This window comes from Lethenteron reissneri, chromosome 6, assembly GCF_015708825.2.
Source record: "Lethenteron reissneri isolate LAM-NWPU_2019-01 chromosome 6, ASM1570882v1, whole genome shotgun sequence".
NCBI classification, from domain to species: Eukaryota; Metazoa; Chordata; class Hyperoartia; order Petromyzontiformes; family Petromyzontidae; genus Lethenteron; species Lethenteron reissneri.
This window is the reverse complement of record NC_083784.1, coordinates 2,817,762-2,839,326: the sequence shown is the minus strand read 5'-3', so window position 1 is coordinate 2,839,326 and position 21,565 is coordinate 2,817,762. Positions and strand designations below refer to the sequence as shown.

General features: G+C 43.6%; 2 protein-coding genes across 6 annotated transcripts in view; both read left to right on the top strand.

Annotated features, from left to right (window-relative positions):
- Positions 1-5,755, top strand: part of LOC133353652 (actin remodeling regulator NHS-like) — a 120,407-nt gene extending 114,652 nt beyond the window's left edge. For all 5 annotated transcript variants that reach the window (XM_061570067.1, XM_061570076.1, XM_061570092.1 and 2 more), the window contains 2 exons: positions 370-484; positions 1,215-5,755. In XM_061570067.1, the coding sequence (XP_061426051.1) occupies positions 370-484; positions 1,215-1,863 (764 nt within the window). In that variant the 3' untranslated portion in view covers positions 1,864-5,755. The remainder of the gene's footprint in view (positions 1-369; positions 485-1,214) is intronic.
- An 864-nt stretch (positions 5,756-6,619) lies between these two features.
- On the top strand, positions 6,620-21,430 carry CEP43 (centrosomal protein 43). Its single transcript, XM_061572342.1, is given in 17 exon segments — positions 6,620-6,632; positions 7,942-8,027; positions 8,029-8,262; positions 11,328-11,381; positions 11,490-11,544; positions 11,684-11,772; positions 12,178-12,315; positions 12,468-12,551; positions 14,029-14,094; positions 15,514-15,779; positions 16,499-16,552; positions 17,462-17,586; positions 18,010-18,056; positions 18,058-18,079; positions 18,192-18,229; positions 19,873-19,971; positions 20,727-21,430. Coding segments are annotated over 17 exon segments (1,569 nt in total). The 3' UTR covers positions 20,826-21,430.
- The last annotated feature ends 135 nt before the right edge of the window (positions 21,431-21,565 follow it).

The window sequence follows — 21,565 nt, the reverse complement described above, 5'->3', positions numbered from 1 at the left end:
ATGTGAATGTGGGAAAAATTACGAATTCATGAAAATTATGCATTTATGAATTTCCCCATTATTTTCGAACTTTCAGCTAATTGGCCCCGGGAATGCTTATCTGTTCTATTATTTACGATAGTGCAGATGATTTTGAAACTGGATACGGTTTCAAAATCATATGATGGATAAGTTTGCCTTTACAAATGAAACCTAATTTCGGCCTGATATCCACAATACTGTAAGTCTTTTCGACTGTACCATATCGTTAGTGCTCAGAACGTGTTTCGACGGTTTGTGAAACCCGTTTATCCGAGTGAAAATGAACGCTACAATGTAAATTACCGGACACCGAGGCATTTAACACTCTTGTACTCCTCTGGCTTGCAGAAGAATACGACGAGGGGACAATGCGGAGGTCAAACTCGCGATCCGAGGATGACGTCTTCGTAACATCCCCCTCGGTCTCCATGACAACCGCCGACCTCTTTGAAGCCATTTACAGGTGAAAGTGAGACCCACGACCACCTGCCCCCTCGCCACCGTGATTATCGATAAACAGTAACCTCCACTTGAAAAACGCACCATTGGTTATCGATGCGCCTCCTGATGAAGGCCTCTCTATGTTGATGTCCATCATCAAGAAGGAGCCACGCTGGGTTTCTCTTCTCTTGATCGCTCCGCCCACTAGCCAGGAATAAGCACTGGCCCCACCAGTTCCCCGCTCGGCATGCCGTTCTTAACACGTGCTTGCTGACAGCGCTTGCCCCAACAGTCTGTATTACTGTCCGGGGAATCTTACTTCATGTAGATCACGTGCACATTCATCAGTGTGTTCTCCCTCAAATAAAATGAAATGTTTGCCCAGTTTGCATTTGCGGCATTCTCGTAGCGCAAGGCTCTCAGGAAGGCGTCGATGGTAGTTTCACAGCCAGGGTCAATGCTGCTGTGTGGATTTTCCGAATCAAGCAATTTGCAAGTCACTTATGAAGTTCGGCAAATTTTTACCGTGAAACCAGCACACGTGACCTACTGGTTTTTTAAAAATAATAATAATGTTACAGGAAGAAGACGCCGGGTAGCATTTAGGACGTTAAGCACACCCTCAATGTTAACCAGGGCGCCCAAGGGGCTTGGGCCATGAACCTCTGCAGCAAACGCGGTACGGCTCGGCCACACCACCACCAAACTGCCACATCCCCAACGCGTTTCGTTTTCTATTTCGCTACCTGCAGGTCAAAGAGGAAGTTCCTGTGCCGGAAGGAGTCCGCCGAGAGGGGCTCATCGGACAGCACTCCGGGCTCGCCGGTGGTGACATCGCCGATCGTCGGCTCCCCGAGGCTGTCCTCCCCTCACGGCCGGCGCTCGCAAACCAGCCAGGAGCATTTCAAGGCGCTGCTGCTGCGTAAGGGCTCCCGCTCCGACGCCGGCTCCAGGATGTCGGCCGCCGAGCTGCTCAAGCACACCAAGAATGCCGCGGCGGCCGCCGCCGGTTCTCCACGACCCGACGACGGCTCGGCGTCGCCGCTCGCGCGCGGTCACCGCGAGTCGCCGGCGGCGGCAGCGTCGTCCCCCGGCTGGCAGGGGAACGGGACGCCGGGTCGCAGGGAGCACCGGGCGCGGCACCCGCTGGCGATCCGGGCGGGGGTGAGGGGCGACGGGGTGGCTGTTTCGCCGGGGGCTCGGCACGGGCCCCGCGGCCTGAGGCTCGCGTCGGTGCGGCACTCGCCGGCGATGCAGCCGATCTCGGAGGGAGAGGGCGAGACGGCGGAAGCGGCCGCCGCCGATGATGATGATGATGATGGCGGCGAAACTCCCTCGGAGGGGGCCGGTGAGAGGAGAGAGGAAGAGTCGCCTTCAGGGTCAAAGGTCGACGAGCATTGATCGTGGGTAGCAAAGCGGCCGAGGGAGAAGTTGAGAAGTGCTTTTTCAAAAAAAGTAGTTTTCCTTGTTGTTGTTTTTTTATGGAAAAAATTATCACATCAATGCTGGTATATATGTCTTTACAGCACAATGTCATAGCCGTCAGTTCCTAAAGAAGATGTAGTCTCTGAGTGTCTGAATGTCTCATGCAGTTCCCATGTAATTAGATCAAGTATGTACCAGTGTGTAAACTATTTAACATTTAAAATGCACCCTAAGAAAAATAGAGGCATTAAAAAAAATGGAGTAAGGTTTGAAGTGCAGTGTTTGCATTGACTAGAGGAAGAGCTGTTTAATCTGTAGTTTGATGATGAGTTGTGGTGTGAGTGGTGGGAGGTGGTGTTGGCGCCGTGGATGTGTTTGAAGGTGATCGGGCTGTAGGGAACGTGATCCCTTACAAGAAAGTGCTTTAGAGAAAAATGTACATACGAGTATATAAGAAAAAGAGAAATATCACGCAAGAGTATACGTTAACAAGAGCGTTGATTGATCAGAAGTCTCGTTTTGTCTTCGAGGGTTTAAAGAAAATGCTTCTGGTTAAATCTTTGCAAGGTGTATCTCAAGCCCTGTGCAGTACAACGTCGGATATCTGATTCGCTATGTACTGGAGATTTAGGCTGATATGTGAAAAAAGTCAGATACGTGAAAATCTATAAAAGTTGGATGGTTACATAACGCACAATAAATGCAGGTTACTGGAAAAAAAGATAAAGCGCAAGCTGCTTTAAACGTGGGGAAATTATTTACTGCACCTGAAAAGTAGTCAAATGTACAGTACGCGAGATTGCATAAAAAAAATGTATGAACATCTATAGAAGATTAAATTCACGATGTGCGCAAATACCGTTGGTTTTGAGCGGTTTATCGATGAGGACGGACATAGGACGGGTTGGATATGTAACGTTGTACTGTAGTGGTGGTGTTCTTGTTCTAGAGACGCTTTTGTGCGTCAAACGTGCCTCTTGCCCTCTGATGAAGTGTTCTTTTACGAGTAGGGGAAAAAATCGGCAGAGGGTGGTGGGAGTGATGAGCACCACTGCTTGTGCTTGCTGTTGGAAGGAGTGCGTGGAGAAGGAAAATGCAAGTGTGTGGGGAAAAAAGTGTATAACGAAAAGTATTTTTTTTTTATTAAAATAAAAAAAATGTACGAGTTCGGGTTTTGCTACGGTCAGGGCCAACAGACTTCTGAAGAAAGCTTTGCTCCAGTTTACGTTATTTTATTCAAGTTTGAGGCGGTTGTGGTTATAGCTGAAGACAAACAAAATCATGTTGAAATTTGTGAATGAAGACTTATTTAAGGCGATTTGCTTAAATGTGCTCAGAGGAGAACTGTTTGTGAAGTTTTATATTTTCAACCTTTTACATTGTCATTTTTTTCTCAATTAACTGTTACAAAGAAATAAAAAAAAACATTACCTTATCATATTAATTTATTCCACTGTTTTACTGGCAAATTCTAAGCAATGTTTTTTTTTTATCAAAGAAGCAAAAGGAAAAAAACAATTGGAGGAGATAAAAATATTAAAGTTTACGCCTATGAAGTGTGTGATCTTGTTGATGGCGTCTGCTGGCCCTGGTTATTAGAAGGCAGTTTGTGATGAAGTGGGAGGGAGGGTCGACGCCGCATAATTCTCCGACGTGTTTTCGGCTTGTACTTCGTTGTCGATGGCCAAATGCGCACATCGGAGACCGAAGATGTGAGAAGGTTTCTTTTGGGTTAGATCGTGGAGGTATATACACATTTTTTAAAAGAATTCGGATCAGGAAGCACTTTCGCGCTTGAGCTGAGATTTCGTTAACACACAATGATGATGGAAGTAATCTCCGGCTAAGCGTCGTACAAAACTGTCAAAATTTATCTGGTTTGCTGAGAAACCAAATCAATTGGCATATTTGCCCACGTGACAACTCGATTTGATTGGCTGCGATGGGTGGTGGAGGGTTAAGGGGAGCCGTGGTGGGGAGATATTATCTCCCTGGCCTGATACAGCAGGAGTCCATGGGTTCGATCCCGACCCTGACGATGCCTGTTGCATATTTGGAGTGTGCGTGCTCTCTTTCCCCGAGGTCACGTGGATTTTCCTCCGGGTCCTCCGACTTTGCCCCTCCACATTTAGAAAACATGCGTTTAGATTATTTGGTTAGGACTCTAAATTACCACGTGTCATGAAATAAGCCACTTCAATGTGCAACCGTATATGGCCAGGTCGCCTCTGAAAAAGAGCTACTCCATTGCTCAGTGGGCTTTACCTGGTAAATACAATTTCAGTTTTCATATTACATTGTACATTAAGCCGAGACAATCTAACCCAAAATAAACTAATAGTGAACCATAATATTGGCCGCGAGAGCCTACGTAAACAATCGTTGCAGTATTATTTTAGCCGAGGTGTGCGACGCACTGACGTTGGATTCCAAATGAGTGTGCGCGTGCAATGTCCAAGTCGTCTGTATTTACCCACCACGTTCAGTGTCGTCTCGCCTAACCACCGGATTTTTCGTTATTTAAGCGTGGGCCTTGTTTATGATTACTCTTATTGATTTGTTGCTTAGGTAACATTTTACTTTCATTTCTAGATTTGAAGCTTTCGTGACTGCAAAGATTCATACTCTTAGTTCTTTCGGTAAAGTCACGTAGGTAAAAAAATGAAATTAAAATTAATAATTTTAATTTCAGTCACGTAGGTAAAAAAAATGAAATTTAAATTAATAATTTTTATTTCAGTTTTTTACCTACGTGACTTTACCGAAAGAACTAAGAGTATTACTTTCATCTGCTTCAGTGCATGATAAACCGCACCATTAGCCGTGAGTGGTTAACGACTGAAGTGTACAAGCATCATGTGAACACCTTAAACTGTTGGTTTCCAACCCACACTTCGTGAAGTCCCATCGTAATAGTTATTCACAGTGATCCGTCCTTGTGTTTGTCAGAAGTGACGAAGTCCAAGGCATCGATGACCTCACTCTGCCCATACCCTTCCATGCCTCAAACCTGTCTTACATGTGAATTAAAGTGGCTGTGTGGTTTTTTTTTTGGTTAACGGTTGGGTCACTCGCCGTAGGGAGTGAATCTGAAGCTGCGTTCTTGGTGTAACCGTCACGAAGCCACTCAGTTTCAGCCCTTGGCTTTTTAAGTGACTCAGCTTCTCCATCGCTTCTCCATCGCTTCTCCTCGGTGTGCATGAGTTGCTCACGATTAGTGCCGTAGATGCTCATAGATGATGGATGGCATCCACCCATACGACAGCGGTGTTTCTTTTCACTTTGTTTTTCTCACTTGCCAAAGACAATACGCTAAAACCGACAAGTTCTTTGGAGAAATGAATTCATGCCTTTCTGAATTCATGGAGTAAAAATATTCTTTTTTACTTTGTGCTGGTATTTCTTTTGTTTAGTCCTCGTGTTTTGAAGTCCATCTTATCGCTCAAAACAACTACGGCAATAGAGAACTGGTTAATTGCATTTGTGTGTTGGATAAAACTCCAGTGTGCCACACGACTTAGTATTATAACGATGTAAATATGACGCATTACACTAACAACACTACTCAGTAGACATTGCACTAGTTTATCTTAGCATGTAGTTTTTGTGTTGTTTTTTTAAAAATATATATTTACCCACTAAATTTTGTTGTAAATATTCCTGTGCCCCCTTTCTGCCACGTGTATGTGCTATGGTGTGGTGCTAATACACTACTGTATTTAAACCGCCACGTGCATTACACTCCGAGCACGTTCCGTATTGTAGCTGCCAACTCAATGTGGGTCCCTTTCCGCCCCTCCCCTATTGCTTACGTATACTTGAATTGCCACATTTGTAACAACCTGCAGACAAAATAAATTAATACGATTCAAACCAAAGCACACGTCGTCCCTGTGTGTGTGTATGAGAGAGAAAGAATTAGCGGGGAGCGGTAGCGGAGTTGTTAGCGAACTGCGCTGAAAATCCAGCGACCGTTCACGAACAATGAGTGGCGAATACAGGACAGGCCTCGCTCAGCGCTGAAGATGTGTTCCTGGAAACGTGAGCGCTAATCGAATCCGCGCTAAAGGGGTCATAGAGTACCATTGTGTATATGGGGATGCGTTCCAGACAGCGTTATTTATTTCTGTATGAGCAACATTTGTGGGCTTCGTTTGGGGTATTGGTAGTGACGCTGATAATAATACAAATGGTAACATTTTCATAAATCGAATGTTTTTAGAACGTTGAAAAAAACATTCTAATGGGAAAACCTATTCTCATATTTTGGTACTGGCAAAGGAGGTCCCATGATGCATTGTAATGTTCAACAAATGTTATGCGCTTCATAAAATCGGGACAAACTCACACACTTGCTCCATGAGAGTATGACGACGATAATTATAAGTATGCAATGTGACGAGGTGGGTGAGAGGATGGTGTGTAGAGTGAGGGGCGGAAGAAGGAATGGCCGGGTGTTGATGATGACGAGTCGAGGTTTCCTAACGATGGAGACGATGCCTCTCAAGTTAGTCTCTTAGAAGTCGATCGACTTTGCAACAAACGAGCGGAGAAACATTACAGCGTGGAAAAATGCAGTTCAACAGTGGACATTGCTCTGCTGCCCTTTGCTGATGTCGTAGCCTCCCCGTAAAGGGCGCCGCGATTTGTGATGAATATCCAATTGGTTACGAAGCTCAGGGTAATTCATCAATGACGTCATCACGAATGATATTAAATCAACATCGCGAGAATGACCCTCGCAGGTAACTGTGACGTCACAATGAATAATTTAGCAGGCAAAGCTTGACTTAAAGCTTTCGTGACTGCAGGAATTCATATTCTTGGGAGTTTCGGTAAAGTCACGTAGATAGGTTCAAAGAAAATAACAAATTACTACGACGTTTCAACACAAGCAATCGTCATCAGGAGAAAAAAGAGCGGGTAAGCTTCTGCAATGGTGTCAAGCACAGTAACTTTGGTAAACAAAGAGACCACATCGAAAGCTTTAAATCGAAATTTAAATAAGAGCGCTTTGAGCTTTCTCAATTACAAAAGAGAGATGGCATCGTCATTCTCTCAGCCGAGAAGGGCAATGCCACAGTCATCATGGACAACACCACATACAATAACAACACATTCCTGCAGAGGGAGCTGGTAGGAACGTTGGGTTGCTCGGTCAATGTTCAGGGTCAACGGCGGCGTGGTGTATTCCGCAAATATGCCCGACTGTGAGGGCGGGAACAAGCCGGCGTGAGTAGGTTAAACGTTGAGTTTTATAAGGGCACCACAGGGTGACCAGCCCCTCCTAGCCCCTCCCCACCCTCCCCACCCAACCTCTCCCTACACGACGGACACAATAATCCCCTGTGGGCTGGTGTAACCAGGAGGTTCCTACCAGTATGATGGTAGCTATACCAAAATTAAGAGATCCCACCAACCGCCTCGTTACGAAAACCAACAATATCATCACTGATTCGACATCTTTGATCGAACCAACCAAGCGGGTTTCCTTAAAACCCTCTGCTGCTAGACCACCCAGATTGTATGGCTCTTTTTTCTCCTGATGACGATTGCTTGTGTTGCGATCGAAACGTCGTAGTTTTTTTTTTACTTTTGTTATTTTCTTTGAACCTATCTACGTGACTTTACCGAAAGACCCAAGAATATATTTTAATAGACAGTCACCAAAGCATAATATGCATGACGTCATAATGAATAATTCAGCAAGCAGCTAGTCTCCAAAGCAGAGTATGCATGACGTCATAATGAATAATTCAGCAGCACCCAGTCACCAAAGCATACTACGCATGACGTCATATTGAATAATTCAGCAAGCAGCCAGTCTCCAAAGCAGACTACGCGTGACGTCATAATGAATAAATCAGCAGGCAGCCATATCTCCCTAAGCACATTATGCATGACGTCTTAATGAATAATTTAGCAGGCAGCCATAGCTCCCTAAGCACATTGTGCATGAATCATTTCGTGGTTCAACCATCGCCTCTAAAACCACAATATACATGACGTCATAACCCAGCAGCAAAGCGACGTCATCGCACAGAATTCTTGCAGGCTGCGAGGAATCCAATGACGTCATCACGAACCGCGATGACGTCACCGCGCGATTAATCAATCAGCCGTTGGGGCCGAGTGCCGTTCTGTTTGCTTGGTGGCGGTGGGGAGTGAGAAGCCGTAAGTCCGTCGAGGAACAAGAAGAAGAAGGAGAAACGAAGGAAGGAAGGAAGGAAGAAGGAGGAAGGATTGAACGTTGTAAAGCTGGCGGCGTCCATCGAGCGCGCGGGAGGAGCAGACATGTCGGCCGAGGAGGATACGGAGCTTCGAGACCTCCTCGTTCAGACCCTGGAGGGGAACGGGGTCCTCAACAAAATCAAGGTGAGGCCCCGTAAAACATCAAAATTAATTAAAATAAAATAAAGATCACGACGTTTCGGAGGCAACGTCGTGATCTTTATTTTATTTTTTATAATTTTGATGTTTTACCTACGTGTCTTTACCGAAAAAACCTAAGAATATGAATCATTGCAGTCACGAAAGCTTCAAATCTAGAATTAGGCCCCGTAAACTTGTCCATTTAAAGCTGTTCGTGACAGCACGGATTCGTCTGCTTGCTGCTTTCGGTGAAGTCACGTAGAAGGGAAAGAGTAAAATAATAAAAATAACAATAAAATAGAATTATCACGGCTGCTTGTGTTGTGACCGAAACGTCGTGAGAATTTTATTATTTTATGTTTGTTATTTTACTATTTTCCTTCTACGTGTTATTGTTATTTAACTTTTATTATTTTACTATTTTCCTTCTACGTGACTTTACCGAAAGAACCATGACGATTCGTCTCTTGCCCGTTGAGCAGTCGTCAATCCACTGCTGGATGAGGCCCTCACGCCGTTGTGTTTGACCATACTTCACCGCGCCGGTACAGGAGTACAGTACCGTACTGTACACATTGCCAACAACGCAGCAACGTAGCTGACTTAGGGTAACAAAGTTATTAAAATACTTCATTTCAACCGTTAACGTACGTACAAATAAAATTTGGTGATAGGTTTTTACCCTTTCAACTGGTACAAAAACTGACACCTTTATATTTTGCCACTGCTAAAGGAGGTCTCATAGTGTAAAATATAATGTATTTTGATGTTGGCCTACCGAACTAATGTTATCTGGTCAGGGCCTGTTCATTACTGTACAATAATAATCATGAAGGTGGTTAATTTTTAACGTTAATTGTTTGATGTATTGGTATTTATCACTTAATGCGATTGTTTAGATCAGTGTTGAATGTGAAGGGGGGGGGGGTCTGTTGTGGTCAACAAAGTACACGTATCGTACAGTATGTCAATACTCTGCCAACCCACACAGACCAGCGTGGTGAAGTATGGTCAAACGCAACAGCATGAGGGCCTCATCCAGCAGTGGATTGACACTGCACCACATTGCACACTTGTACAAATATCTGCAAGTCAAGTGCAGTGGTAGTTATGGCATTGTTGTATTGTTACCGCATTACAAATAGGATCCAGAAATCTAATTTACTTTTTTTTTTTACTTTCAATTTACTAATGTCCATGTTTTTCGATTTAAAGGTTTCGAGACTGCAGGGATTCATATTATTGGTTCTTTCGGTAAAGTCGCGTAGAAGGGAAATGATAAAATAATAAAAATAAAACAATAAATTTCTCACGACGTTTCGGCCACAACGCAAGCAGCCGTCCTCAGGTGAAGAACAGGGCTGTCGGAAAGACAGCGTTCTGTTCTTCACCTGAGGACGTCTGCTTTATTATGTTCATTTTTTTATTTTATTATTTCCCTTCTACGTGACTTTACCGAAAGAACCAAGAAAATGTCCATGTTTTTTAACATCACATTTGCTGGCTTACAGGCCAGAAAGCTCAAAACGCCTTGCGGCCAGCTAAACCAGCACTGTAGAAGTTGGAATGGATGGAGGCGTTCTAATTCGTTTGTATGAATTTTAATTGAGCAGAGAGAGAAAAAAAATACTCTTTAATGGTGCGGTTTATTTTTCGATTTAAAGCTTTCGTGACTGCAGGGATTCATATTTTTGGTTCTTTTGGTAAAGTCACGTAGAAGGGAAATAATACAAATAATAGAAATAAAACAATCAAAATTCTCACGACGTTTCGATTGCAACACAAGCAATCATCATCAGGTGTGACAACTACAGCAAGAACATTTTTGCTGTCATGCTGTAGTTTTTACACCTGATGATGATTGCTTGTGTTGCAATCGAAACGTCGTGAGAATTTTTATTATGTTTTATTTTGTATTATTTCCCTTTGGTGTGGTTTATTTTAGCACGGGGTAAAAAAACCTGCTGTGCGATGACTGCTCCTATTTTGCGATGGGGACAATGCTTACATGACGATGGTCGTAGCTACTACACACCGAGTTTGAATGAACGAGCGTGGTAAACTGTACATTGCAGTACTTTAAACACACGGTTAGGCGCTCTTTAATAGCGCGATTGGACACTCCGTGTGTGAGGGATGGCGTAGAAGATGTTTGTTTTCGTGTTGCACCTCTTGTTAAAAACACACTGGGATTTATTACAGCTTGACAGCCATTACGGTCGTGATGCCACTATACTCTGCTACATAGAGTAACACGTGCAGCATCTTAGTTAATCCAGCCCTGGATGAAGACTTCAACCCACGCAGTGGCCGGCCACGGGGATTATTTAACCACACTTCAAACCACGGCCGGTCAGTGCGGGTTGATGACAGTGCATGTTGGTGCATAGAAGTGCAGTAGGCATGGGGCAGTAGATGTTGCTGCACCGTCTGCTGCCTACAAATCAAATAAAACTTTACTTATATAGCACAATTGTGCGTAAAATGCAATACAAAGTGCTTTACAAGGCAAATGTAAAAGCGGTTGACACAATTTAAACAAGAAAAATATGTATACGTTAAAAAAGACGTAACATGATAATGAACTTAAAGTATAATAAAAGCCGGCAGTGGCCTTGAAGAACCAGTCATGCATGATGGTTGCTCGGCATCCAAGCACTTTCCAGGCACAGTGCTGCCTAGCTCGCCCATGTCTGCTACGAGATGGGGTGTGTTCACAGGACACGAAGCCAAAAAGTCTTGATGACTAACGGATGAGACTCATGATGGAATGGCAGCCAAAAGAGAGAACGATCCTGAGAGCACATCCACTTTGGAAATTGAACCATGAGACCAGTTTACAGTTTATGTGCAGGGTGTAGATTTTGCCATAGTAGGCCCATAAAGGATGATGATAATATTGGGAGGCCTTCACGCTCCAGTGGCTAGTCCATGGCTGATGATACTAATTTTAACAAAGCATTGATTTTTGGATAACGAAAAAAAGAAGTGTCGAGCACTCGTGTCCCCGAAGTGAAATATCGGCGGTGATGATGGTGATGTTAATTCGTTGTGATGTTTTTTTTTAGGCAGAACTCCGGGCCGCAGTATTTCTTGCATTGGAAGAGCAGGAGGCTGTGCAGGTATCTATTGCATTCATTATTTATGGCTGTTAAATCTTTCAAAGCCGTCTACGAATTACCGCTTGGAATTTTGTAATAGATCGGATTTTACTCCACTTTCTGCTTCAGAATAAAACACCCTTGGTGAATGAGCAACTCAAGAATTTCTTAAACTCAAAAGATGGTAAGTTGCTTCATCACGTCAACGTGGCATGCACTGTTGTGAAGTAAAATGCTTTGTTTTTCATGACCACGTTTCCAAATTTGTGAGTGTTTATTGAATGCTAAAAGTTTATTATGCGTCCTTTGACTGGTATGTGCAGGTCTTCTCATAGCCAGTCTCGTCACGGAGTTTTTACAATTTTTTAACCTGGACTTCACTTTGGCCGTATTCACACCGGAGACAAACACGGTGAGAAAATGTTTCGCTATGATCCAAGAAGTAGTGCGATTGCCACTTGTTGAGCCCAGCGACCATCTTAATTAATACTGCAAGGATATTAACCAAGTATATGCGCCATCTGCTTCACATTGGAAGCAAAACATCTCATGACGTTTTTCGAAAAATAATAGGCCATGTGTGTGTGTGTGGTGGTGGTACGAATTTGATAAATTTGTCACAAATTACTTACCGTGGGAAACGACCATGGAGGAACATTTCTCCATACTGGCAGACGAATGCCCACTTGTAGGCGATTACTGCATTCACATTATACCACACAGAGACACGAGCCACCGCAGTGTGCCTCGAGGTGTTCTGCACGGGAGGCGTGGTATAAGTAATAAGTGATTGATGATGATGATTTCTATGCTGCAGGTGATCGGTCTGGACGATAGAGGGGGTCTGACTCAGAAGCTGGGCATCGTGGAAACAGACTCCACAAAGTCAGCACCGCTTTTGCTGGAGATTTTAAAGCGCTCAAGGGCCAGAGGCATCAGAAAAGGCTCCTTTGAGGTATGGATGTCCAGAGTAGACTTACCTGTTCAGGTTAAGACTGTCGGTTGAGGAGGTAATCCTTTTGAATGGAGAACCGATTCACCACATTATTGGATTTGTTGAAAAATTTAGATCTCTCCTGAAATGCTGTGTGTTGATGTCGCTCACAGGGCGAAAGTGATAATGCGGACAGTGTCCACTCCATGAGGAAACTGTCGGAGTCTCGGTCCATCAGTCCCCCTACCCTCAGCAAGGTGAGGCATTGATGGCTAAAGCGTCCTGTGCACAAGTTACCCTTTGCCATTTGGGTGATTTGATGATGGGTTTGTATTTCATTACTTAAGATGTTCACTATAGAGGCAGCATTATTAGATCTTTACCATACGTTGGAGTGGTACAGAAAGTAGTTACCTATTTATGGTTAAGATTTGTCCCTGCAGAACTGTGGTATGGTAAAGTTTCATTGAATTTAGCCACACTTTTAATGCAAACCCAGAAGATACTGGCAAAAAGGTCCCAAAGATATAACTTGCTCGATTCGAGCTATAAGATACTTGAATTGTCTTTGCATTATTCACCTTTTTGCATTCTCTGGTGTAACACTGGTGAGTTAAGGCCATAAAGATGGCTGTCTCTGGTGTAGGCTAATCCATTTTAAGGAGAATGCATATATTGTTTGCATGTATTTCCGCAAGTACGTGTGGTTAATGCAGACTTGATGCATTGCAAAAAGTATCTATTTGGTGTTTGAACATCTAAACACCAGTTTTTTTTACCAGAGAGAGTAAAACCTATTCTTATTTTTCATCAGGACAGATTCAAACCTAATGTGCCGCAAGTTTGGCTTTATCAAGTCGCCGACTAAATAGAAGAGGTAGTGAGTGAACAGTGATTACCCACTGACTGTGCTACCAGGATATCCAGTGGTCAGGCAGGCAAGGGAGAGCTGTCATCCCTGCAAGACTTTTCTCCAGCATGCCTTCTTTGAATCATTAGAGACCACAGGGACAATATTGTATTACTGTAAAACTGACTAAATGTGTATTTTAAATGTTTCGGTGTTTAAAACGTTTGTACGTTTTATTCCCCCAATGTTATTCCGATCGTGCTATCGGCATCACGTCATGGAGCAGTACAACCCTTCATGTAAGAGAATGGCCCACGGAAGTGGATATCACAGAGCCACCGCTGACTTCCCTTCAAGTTACCTCTGGTTCATACAATAGAGAGCAGCACTTTCCCATCTGCTCTGCATATGAGAGTAATGTTCGTTGCATGGCAGTCGAACCGACATATTCATTCTTAGAGCTGGAATTAAGCCACATTAAGTGCAGAACCAAATATTAATGTGATTGTTTTTCGTACAGTATTTGGTGACTAGGCTGAAACCATCAACTCACTGCACTTGAAGAACCATTGATCTCTACTGTGCCAGCTGACCTCCGAGTCATCCAACCACCTCTCAAACTTACACAAACTGACTTTACTTCGACCTGCCTTCATAGACAACTGCTGCTTCAAAATGGGAATTCTCTGGACATGGCATTGCACAATTGGAATTGTAGCAAGTATACATTTGAAGTGAGCTAGCACTCGCACGTACAGAGATATCGTGGAAGCCATCTCGACACGCTTTCTTTCTGCCTGTGTTTCCGAGCCTCTTGCGCCATACGCGCCCCCCCCCCCTACCGGAGTCACCGCCTGTTGCGTGTGTGTCTCGTTTGCACTCAGATCCCTATTTACAAAGGCAGCTCTAAAGCTCCCAGAGTCAAAGAAGAGAGAGCAGGGCAGCGGAAGGTAAAACAAGGCCGCAGGCTGCCGGGGGGAACCAGGTTCAGTGGGTTCATAATGTTTTGTCCAGGACCGTATCCAGCAGATGGGCCCCCATCCTTTCAGCATGTCCTGTCATCATACCGGCCACGCTTGCGATTACACAATGTATCGAAGTACATGTGTAATGCAATAACTCATGGCAATGCCTTCAACAGGGTTTATTTTGAGTTTTCATTTACTAATTGAGTCACCTGGATAATATTAATGACGTGTTTGCGTACGGCATAGCTGCTCTGTTATGCAATGCGATCAGTCCTGGATGCAAACATTCCAATGAATGCTTATTTGTATAGCGTGAGTCCTCGAATGCGTTCAGTCTTTAGAGGAGAGTTCAACGTTAACTGTCACGTCCGTCCCCGTTTTCCCAATCTCACCTCCGTTCTGATGATGTTGGATTCCCCGATACTCTGGACTAACTCACTAGCACACGGTCTCGCAGTCCATACTGCAGTTGCCTCCCTCCCAGCGTCTGCCATGAGTTTGTCTCGCGAAGTTGTGGTGTACGCTGGTACCTTCCGCTGCTGCATGCCATTGCCTACGTTCCATTAACATGCACTAACAACCCTTTTTCTTCATTACACGGTGTTCCTAGTGCACGTCTGTCATGTTTGGAGGGTAATGTACGTTAAAAACCTACTTTGAACTTAACGGTTTTACTGGATTTTTCGATTTAAAGCTTTCGTGACTGCAGGGATTCATCTTCTTGGTTCTTTCGGTAAAGTCACGTAGAAGGACTTTACCGAAAGAACCAAGAAGGTTTTACTGGACTTTTTGTGTTTTAGTTGGTGTAAGAAAATCTAGGTGGTTATGTCGATTTACCAGTAGCAGAGGGTGAATTTTCATTAATTCATTTGCAAATTAGTGATAATGTTTCGTGTTTTTTTTTTATTCCCCGATTTTATTTGAGCATTGACAAATTGGGGTTTCATGCTTGGATTGCAAATTGAATACACCACTCGGAGATTAATTGAGAATAGTGGATTTAGTGTCAATGGGTGAACAGAAAATTTGTGGAAATATCTCTTTACATCAATGAATTTTTTTTTCATATATGGACAAGAAAGTAAAACAATCATTACACACATGTAATACCTTACAAGTGACTGTAAAACGACAGTATTCCCAGAGCCAAAACCAAAGGTAAAATTGTATCCACTGGGAAATGTCTTAATCGACTGCAGTGACAGTCGCATTACCCCAAGCCTGAAAGCAAAGCAGGACAAAGAGGGCAGTACTCGTATGTATGTTGAATTTCTTTCGCACCCTACATTGCCAACCGTGCTAATCGGAGGTGCGGGGGAAGGACAACAAACTAAACACAACAAGCAGAGTGACAAGCAGAGTGCGTTGTACTTTTATCCGTCTGCTACGGCTCATCACAAGACCCCAGACGCGAGCCTGAGTGACGACTCCAGCTCTGACGGACTCCGGAGCAAGGGCCCCGCCGTGCAGTCCGTCCCGGAGGTCAAAGTGACCTCGGCCGCTGGCAACGGCCTCCACGGAGGGCCCTCCGAGCAGCAGACCGAGCCTGTGGCGGCGAGGGCAGCGGGTGGGGCGGACAAGCTGGCAGAGGAGGACGAGGATGGGGAGGAATACGGAGACTCTTTCTTTGACGACCTGTCTCCCAAGCCCGACAAAGTCTACGGAAGGTCAGGAGCCCTCGGATTTATATTTTAGCGCAGGTTTGGAATGACGCGTCAATTTTCTTGTCAACTGTCAAGCTCGAGGTACATGCACACGTTCATCTGCACGAGAATCGATTGTCTGGGATGCGCGCGCATGTGTGTGTACGCCATGGGTTTACATCACCGGTGCAGCCACTAGACGTTTTGGTGTTCACCACAATGTAAAAAAAATACATTCTTGACTTGAATCGCATCAGTTAATTAAACTGCAGGTGCGGAGATTCAATCAACACCCATAGCTGGCAGCACTTGATATATATTTATTTTCACCTTCAAGCATGATCACATTCTGTTGAATTAGATAATTCACACCATCCCAACTCGTTATCGTGATTGGTGATATGTTCGTAGGTTATATTAAATCGTATCCACGAATGCGACTTGGTAGCTTAGGCTTGTTAAACAGTGTTACCACTCAGCATTCACAAGACTCTTGTTTCTATTGTGAACAATATCGGCTTTGCAATACTTGGTATAAGTTGGTGATTTGTCACGGGGTCTCTCTTAACATCTGTTGAGAAAAATATCGCTTAGCTGTTGGGGTTCCTTGCATGGCTTGCCTCTCCTGTCACGCACGCTGCACGATGTTTGAGTGGAATTTCCCTTCCACATCCACCACTCACCCGCCCATTCCATGTGCTCTTCTCACTTTCCTCGCACCCTCTGAAATCGGCACGCAACAGCGACACTGATGATGATGATGCACGCGATGATCATTTTGGCGAAGAAGCAAAGTGGTAAGAATCTGCCAGATATGTAATCGTCTAGCTAACTTGCCCTATTAGACGCTGTAATCACTGTACATGAATGTTGTCTAGTTGCCGTTTTTGTCTCATTTCATGCATTGTATTGCTTACTTTATTCAGACTATTTGTTGGGGCTACCAGTGCATTTGGATGTTTTTCTCTTGTGTGAGTGTATTCGTTTTAAACAATGTAATGGAATGGCGTTTACATTCCAGGTGTAAACAGGACGCATGTTATTATTCTTATCTTTTTTTACTGAAGATAAAAAGACGAGTGAAGTAGTGTAAACCATGAGCAAATAGGATTAAGTATGTCCACTGGGTGTTTAATCTTACTGTTATACCCGAGATGTTCCATTTTTGCCGGTGTTTATTTTGGTGCATAATAAAGTGAAGAGCTTTCTGATCAGCATCAAAATATTTTACAGCCGTTTCTCACTCCATTGCTAGATGATGGCTTCCTCAAACCATATTGGTCATGGCGGTTGTTTGATACATTTCACCACACTGGTCTGTGCCGATTGGTGAAGAGGGGGTAGGTAGTTCAGCACCAGTTCCGAAATCACTCGTCACTGATGTTAGCCTTAGCCGGGACTCCAACTCGGATAGATGAGCACTTAGCACTGAACCATAGCTCCATCTCCATATAGCCGGTTTATAATAATGCAAATAAGCAGATGTAATAGACATTCGAAAATTAATGGAGTCGGTAAATATATCCGATGAGTTTTTCATCGGATTGGATTTCTGCTGTGTATGTTGTCGAACTTCTTTCGCGCCGTACGTAGCCGACCATGCAAATCGGAGGTGCAAAAATGTTACGTGTCGAGCTGGTACACGGACATATCGTGGGGTGAGTGAAAACAAATCAGTTGATGAGACATTTGTTTTGCGTCTGCAGGCTGCCTGGCCTTGGTAGGTCTTCTGACTCACCTTTACTGGAAGAAGACAAGGACAAGCAGGACTCTGCAGCTGATACCACGGCTACATCCCATGCTGCAGATTCCCCAGCTGATGACAAGAAAGGTAAAAGCCCCCACCCCTCCTGTGGGTTGTCGACAAATTGCTGAGTGGTACTGAGTGGAGGTTTTCAGTGTTAATATTTCATGTGACCTCAGCCATCTTTTAGTGGTTTGTCCTATTTGTGAGTAAAATGTTTTCACTGTGGAAGCCAGACATGATGATGCTCACATGTAATATAGATGCGGTGTTTGGTGGATAATAGATTTCAGACTCAAATCCACTGGGCTGCGAGATGGCCATGAGATGGCAGTACAGCAAGTGGGTGGTGGTAAGCCTATCTGTGATGACTTTTGAAGTTGTCCCCTGGTGAGTGAGTGTGTGTGTCTATTCTTCAAATGTTCCAATTTCCTCCCATATGGGGAAATACTTCCTGAGTTAATGGCATTGCTAGAGCTGAACTTTGTTGTTCTGCTTTCTGTTTTCCAGACGAAAGCAAGAGTACCACCAAGGTGGAGACAAAAAACGGGAATTGCCAAAGTTGGAAAGCTCGATCTGGGTATGCGTCCATTAAACATTCCTCTGAATTTTTTTTTTCCGTATGTAACTTTGCTGTTAAATTACTCTTGAGTATTTGAGTTGATGCTTTAATGGTATTTTTTCTGATGTAGGAAAAGACGAAGATTACGAGGATGATTTTCAGAGGTCAGTGGACATTTTTGTCGTGTAATTTTAATAAGGCATGCTTAGAAATGTAATTACGCTTTGAATAAGTTGTTAAATCTGCAAGGTTTCTTGACCGGATTAACCCTTAGTAACCACACCATTATCTGGGTGGTCATTACTCGGTCGCTTTATGTATTTAGCTGCTGTGCTTTCTATTTTCGGCGTAGCTGTCAACCTTGACCGATAAACACGTGCTGGGCATGTTTAATATTTTCATAAAATGGTGATAAATCTTGACTTGAAGCTTTCGTGACTGCAGGAATTCATATTCTTTAGGTCTTTCGGTAACCCACGTACAGTTGAACCTCTGGTCACGACCATAATTCGTTTCATAACTTCGGTCGCAACCCGATTTGGTCGTGACTCGAACCTAATTTTCCCATTGGATTGTATGTAAATACGATTAATCCGTTCCAGACTCCTACGAACTGTATATATATTGCTTTTTTTAGATTTTTAAGCACAAAAATAGTTAATTATACCATAGAATTCACAGTGTAATAGTCAACTAAATGTAAAAACATTGAATAACACTGAGAAAACCTTGAACAACAGTTTTTCCACCTCTTCCAGCACTTGAGGCCTCTGCTTGGTTAACATTGTAACTCCCCTTGCAACATTAGCTGCTTTAATAGCCTCTTTCTGCTTCAAAATAGTCGAGATCGTAGACTTTGATTTCTTGTACTCTGCAGCAAGATCGGTAACATGCACACCACGCTCAAACTTTTCAATAATTTCCTTCTTCACTTCGATTTCAATTTTCTTTAAAACCTTCTTCGCACCAACATTACCACTCTTCACTTTGATTAGAGGCCATGGCTAATTGCAAAATGTATGCGAAAAGACACAAAATACTGCACAGAGTTCACAGCGAATGAGCGCACGTCTGACCGAGACCGATTACTAAGCGAGACTGACTGAGCAAGGCGGCCACACGTGGGTTTCTGTTGTAAACAAACAACAGGAAATTTGGCGCTTACAAAAAAATGGCGCGGAAGGGGAAATCGGCCGCGGCCGTGTTTGATCGCCGCCGAGTTTGTGTTCGTGACCAGATTCAAAAATTTTATGAATTTTTGGTCGGAACCCGATTTGGTCGTGGTCAGAAGCGTTCGTGACCAGAGGTTCTACTGTAGATAGAAAACATAATAAAAATATCACGTTTCGATCGCAACACAAGCAATCGACGATTTTCTTGTGTTGCGATCGAAACGTTGTGATATTTTTATAAAAATGTTTTATCTACGTGGCTTTACCGAAAGACCCAAAGAATAAAAATGGTGATAGTCATCAAGTAAATGGGTACGTTTAGTCAAGAAGAAAACAAGTTAAATGATTACGGTTTTATTCATCTGCTGCTGGTGGAAGGAGGCCTCTCCACTCAGTGTAGTTTTAACATGTCATCACGCTGGTCAGATATCACTTGTCACTGATGTTAGCCACGGGTGGGTGTCCAATTCGGGTGGCCAGGTTCATTGTGTGGTGTGCGATAACCACTGAGCCTCCAATCCACCCCAAACAACTGTCTAGACGAATAAAATCTTGTGTGGTGTGCTTACACATTGTCTCTGATGTATAATGATAAGTTTGGGCTGATAAACTCTCATTGACAATCCTCGTTGTGTGCAGTGTGAGCACAGGTCGGACCACACGAAGACGGAGGAGAGCATTGCCGAGGAGATAGACGACCTGTCAATCGAAGCAGAACCTTCCGACGCAAGTGCCAAGGTCAGCCTCTTGGCCAGAAAATGACCTCCCCATTAGTCACAAGCTGTGTCGGTGCCATCCGTTAAGCAGTTATATGAAGACGCATCCAAAAGAAATGCATAGACGTTCCTGGGGTGTCCATTTTGAGTTTGAATACGTTATTAACGATTTTAAAAAGTCTAAAAGTTACAAACCTCAACTGCAACATTATAGACCATATATTTTAAACCGACTATATAAATAACATCACTATTGCATGCTGTGGCGGTGTGTTTACGTCCCTAAAGCTGCCTAACTCTGCGTATTATAGCCCGGAATAGACGCCCGAGGTACGGTTGCAGTGGTATGGCCCAGCAGTGGCACGATTCGCTGCTTGTTGCAGAGGTCCGCGGTTCGAATCCAGTGGCCACCTTGATACTGCAGGTGTCGCTTTAAAATAAGTCTGCTTCAAGCCGGCGTTTAAAGTTCCCGTGACATCATGGTCCAAATTTAATTACCCGCAAATGAGTGAATTTGTATTATACACAACAAGCTTTGTTCCCTGATTGAAAAAATATTGCAGGCTCCTGAAAAAATTGAGGGATTGGACTTTTGTGGGTCATGAAGCTGTAACAACAGTATCTACAATAGCTGTTTAAATATTATTTTTAGAAAACCTACTCTGGCTATTCGCTATCAATGTACATTGAGGTTGAACTGTTGATGCAAGTGATCCAACAGAATTAAGGGTCAATCCGTTGATGTGGTTTGTTGTGCTGCCCATGCATGTTCTCTAGGTGGAGGATGTGACCTTGGACAACACATTCTGCTCACAAAACAGTGACAAGGCCGATTATATGGAGGAAGCAGAGCTGAGCTCCACAAGGGAAGGCTGATTATTGCTCTGGGGTGGAGGGGGTGGTTTTTATAAGCACTACACATATATTTTTAAATCGATTACATGGAAGTCAGCTTTTGCCTTGAGTTAAAAAAGTACCAATCCAGCCAGACTTTGAAATAGCACCATGTTAAGTGTCGCCCATAAAGCTCATGCTTAGATGGATTCCCTTGGTGTGGTGCGAGCTTAGATTGGCTTGGTTTTTTACATCATCAATGCGAGCGATCTATCTTGTGATGTTTTATTAGCTATTTCTGTGGTCCTAAAATTCCTTCCCCTGGCAGTCGTCACCAAAGACACACACGTGAAAACCACTGCATTAAAAAGTAACCCTTTAAAAGTAGGAGATATTTTTTCTAATTTTTACTGAATCCCATGACTCGTGCACACAAGCCTGCTCTTGAAAGTCATTAATACAGGGGCAGGACCATGCAACATTTGAATTAGCAAGCTATAGGTATGTAGATACTGGAATGTTTTATGTAAATCCTCGTCCTTTTCTCCTTCACCCTGGCGGTCATTGTTGTACACGTTCTGGTTGGTCTAGCAGTTGCACAGTCTTGTATGATGGTGGTATCTGGCTTTGTTTGAAAAATCACTAATGTACACACTAACCCAGTCCTGAACAAGTGTGGTCATCAACTACTTTGTTGGCAAAAGGTGTCAGTTTTATTTTTGTAAATCGTAATCTTGTGTTTGGATATTGTATGTGACTGAATGTAGTGGTGTTATAAAAAA